The 5,661-nt window shown below is 41.6% G+C and overlaps 1 protein-coding gene across 1 annotated transcript; it reads left to right on the forward strand.

Moving 5' to 3' along the window:
• The first annotated feature begins 1,994 nt into the window (after positions 1–1,994).
• LOC149713666 (uncharacterized) lies at positions 1,995–3,571 on the forward strand. Its single transcript, XM_089844108.1, has 2 exons — positions 1,995–2,596; positions 3,541–3,571. Exons 1-2 carry the CDS (start codon positions 1,995–1,997, stop codon positions 3,569–3,571), a joined length of 633 nt encoding a protein of 210 aa, XP_089700234.1.
• Positions 3,572–5,661: the final 2,090 nt, after the last annotated feature.

The following is a 5,661-nucleotide window of genomic DNA, read 5'->3' on the forward strand; positions in this document are numbered from 1 at the left end:
ATTACGAGAGGACAGACCTTTTTTATCCTCTTGTTTTATTCTTAATAAGAATATAAAACATTTATTTTGTATCAAAAAATACTTTTTGGTGCTAAGATTGCTTTAAAAAAATCCAAACGGTTAGGCATGATGAAAGTTTTCAAATCTAATGAGATAACGCCCACCTAGTTGAAAATTGCCCTTTTTTATCCGCGGGAGCCATTCTTAATGAGAATTTCGATGCTAGTAGGTTGTCAATTAAACTACCGGTATTTTATTGTTGTTGGAAATTGGATATTAAGTCAAATTAAGTGGTTGTAAAGAGCCAGCAGGTTTTTGCCACTTCTTTTTGTGAGTATTTGATTTTTGTATGTAAAATGGAGGAAGATAATGTTGAGAGTAAGGATGAAATGCGAAAGCGCAAAGCGCGGGAAAGGATGTGGGCAAAAAGGTCGACGTTTTCATTGGATACTTAAGGTTATATAATCTTCTCGACACGGAGAGGTAATATTTTGGTTTTCCCAACTTGTTATTGCCTGTTTCTCATGGGAACCGATCCCTATGGTCAAAGATTGTTTTGTTAGTCGCGATGATTCATGGACATACCTTTTAGCGGGGCATTTAAAGATACTTTTTACCTCTCCGAGTGACGTATGTCACGGCATGGATTAACTAACGCTAGGGATTGTTCACTAACTGGGTTTCCCATGTAATGCTATCGCCAACTACATGTTCCGAATTATTCCTTGATTCCCCTCTTCATCCCCCTAATTTATTGGACCAAAACGGATGTAGATATGGCGCCATCTCTCGGAAAAATAAATCGTTTTAGCCCAATTTAGGCAGTATTTCAATTTTGACGTCATAGACCACGTGATATTTGGTCCAATTTTCTTATAACTTCCTGTTAGGGATTGTAGCTGCTGCTAGGGGGCGTTTGGAACATGCATTCCTTATCTTTTTGGGGGAACGAACTATCCCTAGCGTTAGTTAATCCATGGTCACGGAGAGGTTCTAATTTCGACGTGTCTGTCTGTGTGTCTGTCTTTGTGTCTGTCTGTTGTTATTTACTTACACCCCAGGGGACCGCGTTCGCAGTTTTGAAATCGGAGCAAACGTTTTCCCAAATTCCGGACTGCATTTACAGTTCCCGGGAATTTGGAAAATTGTATTCCACTTACAATAGCTATTATCCATTACCTGTCTAACACCACCATCCTCTGGACATCTCATATGGACATCAGTCTTTATCCACTATAGTCCACCATCATTGGGGCTCTTTTTCCATGCCACATGGACACCAGTCTGTACACACTGACTTCTACACACCACCATTTTCTGGTCTTTGTCCATCCCACATGGAACACCAGTCTGTAAACACTGGCTTCTACACACCACCAGCTTCTGGTCTTTGTCCATCCCACATTGACACCAGTCTGTACACACTGTTTTCTACACACCACCATCTTCTGGTCATTTTTTTTGTCCATCCCACACCTGGCTTCTACTCCATCATCATCCTTCAGGTTAAGACATATGCGGCGATCGGCCAGGGTTACGAGAAACGTCCGGCCTCCCTAAGGCGGGGCTTCCACCAAAGGTTCACGCAATTGCGCTGTTCTTATCAATAGCTGCGATTCGAAACCCTTATATACTACCTATTTCAGTAAGGCGAAGTGTCGTATCCATAAAAAACTCTACTGCCGCTTTATTAAAAAACCCGACTTATCTACTATTTAGTTTTTTAGTCTAATTTACATTGCATAAATACCGGGTATTCCTTTTGTACATCACGCAATTCACGGGTTAAACTTCTATTGTAAAGTTCTTAAAATGACTAGCTGTTATTCAGTAATAAAGTATATTTAGCTTAAATCTCACTCGCTATTATTTTCGCTCAACTACACAACAATGGCGACGGAGGCGAGATAGAGATTCTACTACATTAGCTATTCCTACGTCACTACCTTTGCGTCACCGTTACTACTATTGCTGATATCGACATCACTACAGCCATGGCATTACCAGCCAACACGTCTACTTCTACCAGAGGAATCATTACGGGACATTTCGAGCCATACGACAACATCGAACCATGGTGCCATTACGCTGAACGAATAGACCTCTACCTTAAGGCAAACGATATCACCGATGCAGACAAGAAGGTAGCAATTTTCCTGACATTGCTCGGATCACATACTTACGCCCTGCTACGAAGCCTCGTGAGTCCGGCAAAACCTGCAGACAAGACATACGATGAACTGGTACTCCTGCTTACGACTCATTTCAACCCACCACCATCGGAAATTACAGAACGCATCCGATTTTCGAAGAGAGACCGCGCTCCTGGCGAATCGGTTTCCGCGTACATAGCGCACCTGCGTAAACTAGCCGAACATTGCAAGTTCGGAGCCAATCTAGAGACGATGCTCAAGGACCGCCTGGTGGCGGAAATACAAAATCAAGCCGTCCAAGCCCGATTCATTACCGAGCCACCACAGGACTTGAATCTACAAAGAGCCATCGACATAGCCCTGAACATGGAGTCCGCAGCAAGGCACCTGAACGACATAAATGGAAGTACCTCAGGAGTCAAGGGTTCGGATGAACTTCACCGGTTGTCTACCAAAAGCGACAAAAACCATTCCCGACGTTCCCCCAGTAGCACAAGCCTTCCGCATAACAGTCGGCTAAAGGTCGAATAGTCGGTTTACGGTCCAGTCGGCTGTACCATGCTTATTCCGACACTTTTCCGACTCATGAAGCCGACTACTTCTTTTAGTTGGCAATGCCGACATCTATCTGACAGTTGGAATTGAGATGGTTTAAAGTAGGCTTGCCTACCGTCTAGAAAATTCCAACTTATTTTTTGCCAATTGATTACCGACTTTTTCGCACTAGTCGGTATTGTGACGTTTAAGAAGAGTAAAATTAAAAGCAAAGTTATGCTTAGGCCGTTTAGTAACCGACATTTATCCGACAGTTGGAACTGAGATGGTTTAAAGTAGGCTTGCCTACCGTCTTGAAATTTCCAACACATTTTTGGCCAATTGATTACCAACTCCCTCGCGCTAGTCGGTATTGTGACGTTTAAGAAGAGTAAATTTAAAAGCAAAGTTATTCTTAGGCCGTTTAGTAACCGACATTTATCCGACAGTTGGAACTGTGGTGGTTTGAAGTAGTCTTGCCTACCGTCCTAAACATGTAACCCTTTTTTGCCAATTGATTACCAACTCCTTCCCGCTAGTCGGTATTGTCACGTTTAAAAACAGTAAAATGAAAAATGAATTTGTTGGTGGGCCTTCTTTTTCCGTGGGACGGTTTTTTTAACTTTTACTATTCCGCATATGCCACCAAAATTTTTTTTGTTATATATTTAACTTATACTATATTTCGACCCACAAGCAGAAGTTGATAATACTATATTTTTGGCAACACTAGAAACATAACGTTACAAAAAACTGCAAAGCAAGAAAACACATCTGATTTTCTAGTTTGAATTTTCCCTCCTGTAATTTCTCGGGTCAGGTGACACGCCTCTGTTCTATTGGCGTAACTAAGGAAACGTCATCATCAAAGAGGGCGCTGCTAGTGCGAAAGCAAGTCAGCCTTTCCAGTATCTCTGACGCGGCTGGGTCGTTAGAATGTTTAAACGAGATTTTTGTGGTTGAAAATGATTAGTTCTAGGCTTGCTAACTTTTAATTTCATCGCTAAGGTTCTTTGTCACACTATATAAACTAGAAACGTCTTCGTTCGTCACGTAAGGTTTGAATTTTGTGATTGAATTATCAATTTATCTACCTCTTAGATTCAGTTTTATGCATACGCCTTTGCTTTTTACCTAGCTTCTCATCTGCTGGGAACCACACCCCTATAAAGTGAAACCAAAACTTAAACGTTTTCGTGTACCTTCAGTTTCTTTGTTTTAATATAAAAGAAGCAAGTGTTTTGGGGCACTTGGAGTTCAAAAACCTTATATATTAAGTATTTTAAAGATTTTTGGTTGTGAAAATAATACCGAATTCCAAAATAGATCTCAATTTGATTTAGTTACAGAATTTTTATGCGGTTTCAAACATTTTAAGAGAAAAATGTCTGAAATAACACCCTTTAGAATTGTATGTTTTTCTTTTTCCTTAAAAAAATCTGTAAGTGTATATGTTTCATTAAGATTTTTGTAATTTAATAGATAGCAACTGGCCACATCGAAGATATTAACAATGAATAATAATAAATGCTTTAATTGATATAAATATTATACTCGCCCTGAAAAATTTTAATTTTTGTTAGAACCAATTAGCAAGGCAGCTAATATTTCCATTCGACTAGTCGTGTAATATCGAATAAATTGTTTAATATTTGAAATTGTTATAATTGCTCAACCTGTATGTTACTTGAAATATTCAAAGTACAAATTCTAAAGCGATTTTCATTGAAAATGTAATAAAGAAATTTCAATACTAGGTATCAGTATCCTTTACTATAAGCGAATGAAGCCTCGAGTTAAGGCTTAATCGTAGCAAAACCGTTGGGCCTCGAGTTAAGGTTTGATCATCTCAAAAGCGTCGGACCTCTTGCTGACAGGCGGTTAAGTCGACTCTCAAACATGTTGGATGAGAGTCGTATTTCATTCGTGTCGTGTAAACCAGTAGGCCGTCGTCCCACCGGGCGGACATTTCGATTCCAAACCCTTACTCTACCTGCCCTTTACCGACGATTTACCGTTCCTATACTAAAAAGCCGCGAAATCGTCGGATTGAGCGCGGCTTTTGGTAGGCATAATGACGCCGACATATAGTCGGCCAACAGTCGTTATATAGTCGCCTCATAACAGTCGGAAAACCGGCGGGCCGTCGTCCCGCCGGGCGGACATTTCGACTCTCAAACCCTTACTCTACCAGCCCTTTACCGACGATTTACCGTTCCTATACTAAAAAGCCGCGAAATCGTCGGATTGAGAGCGGCTTTAGGTAGGCATAATGACGCCGACATATAGTCGGCCAACAGTCGTTTTATAGTAGCCTCAAAACAGTAGGAAAACTGGCGGGCCGTCGTCCCTCCAGGCGGACATTTCGACTTTCAAACCATTACTCTCCCGACTTATTAGTGACTTTTTACCAACTCGTCGGTAACAGAGAAAGCCGACCATGTAGGCCCTACGTCGGCAGTGCTACTAGGGTCGCTGAATTCTACAAAACACAAACTTGCCCGTCTACCTCCAAACCTATGCTACAGATGTGGAGACGTAAACCACAAGGCGAACACCTGCAAATACTCAACGGCCGTTTGCAACTATTGCAAGAAGACGGGACACCTGGAAAAAGTCTGCTTATCTGCCAAGAACGACGGTCAAGGTCCAGCAACTACTACGCGTCGTACAAAGAACAAGACCAACAGAGTTCATTTTCTACGAGACGCACAACTATCCACTGACGCTGCAACAACTTCGACAATACCGCCCAGCACAACTACACTGGAATACGACATTTTCCAGCTCTCAGCAGAAGATACGCCTACCTTACAACCTGCTCCAAGGCCATACTTGTACGATTTCCTGGTCAATGGAGTGAAGACTCAAATGGAACACGATTCCGGAGCATCCTACTCCGTCATTTCGGCTTCAACGTACGCAGAACTTAAACAACAAACCGAAATGCCTGAGCTTCAACCAACAACCACAG

This window comes from Phalangium opilio, unplaced genomic scaffold, assembly GCF_054372755.1.
Source record: "Phalangium opilio isolate 3A_F unplaced genomic scaffold, DU_Popi_V2 ptg000009l_1, whole genome shotgun sequence".
Lineage (NCBI taxonomy): Eukaryota > Metazoa > Arthropoda > Arachnida > Opiliones > Phalangiidae > Phalangium > Phalangium opilio.

What these genes read in the sequence shown, in the direction of transcription:
- LOC149713666 (XM_089844108.1), top strand. Translation starts at nt 1,995, where the DNA reads ATGGCATTACCAGCCAACACGTCTACTTCTACCAGAGGAATCATTACG. An exon ending in GGTTCGGATGAACTTCACCG is followed by an intron (nt 2,597 to 3,540) that starts GTTGTCTACCAA and finishes GGCGTAACTAAG; the next exon opens with GAAACGTCATCATCAAAGAG.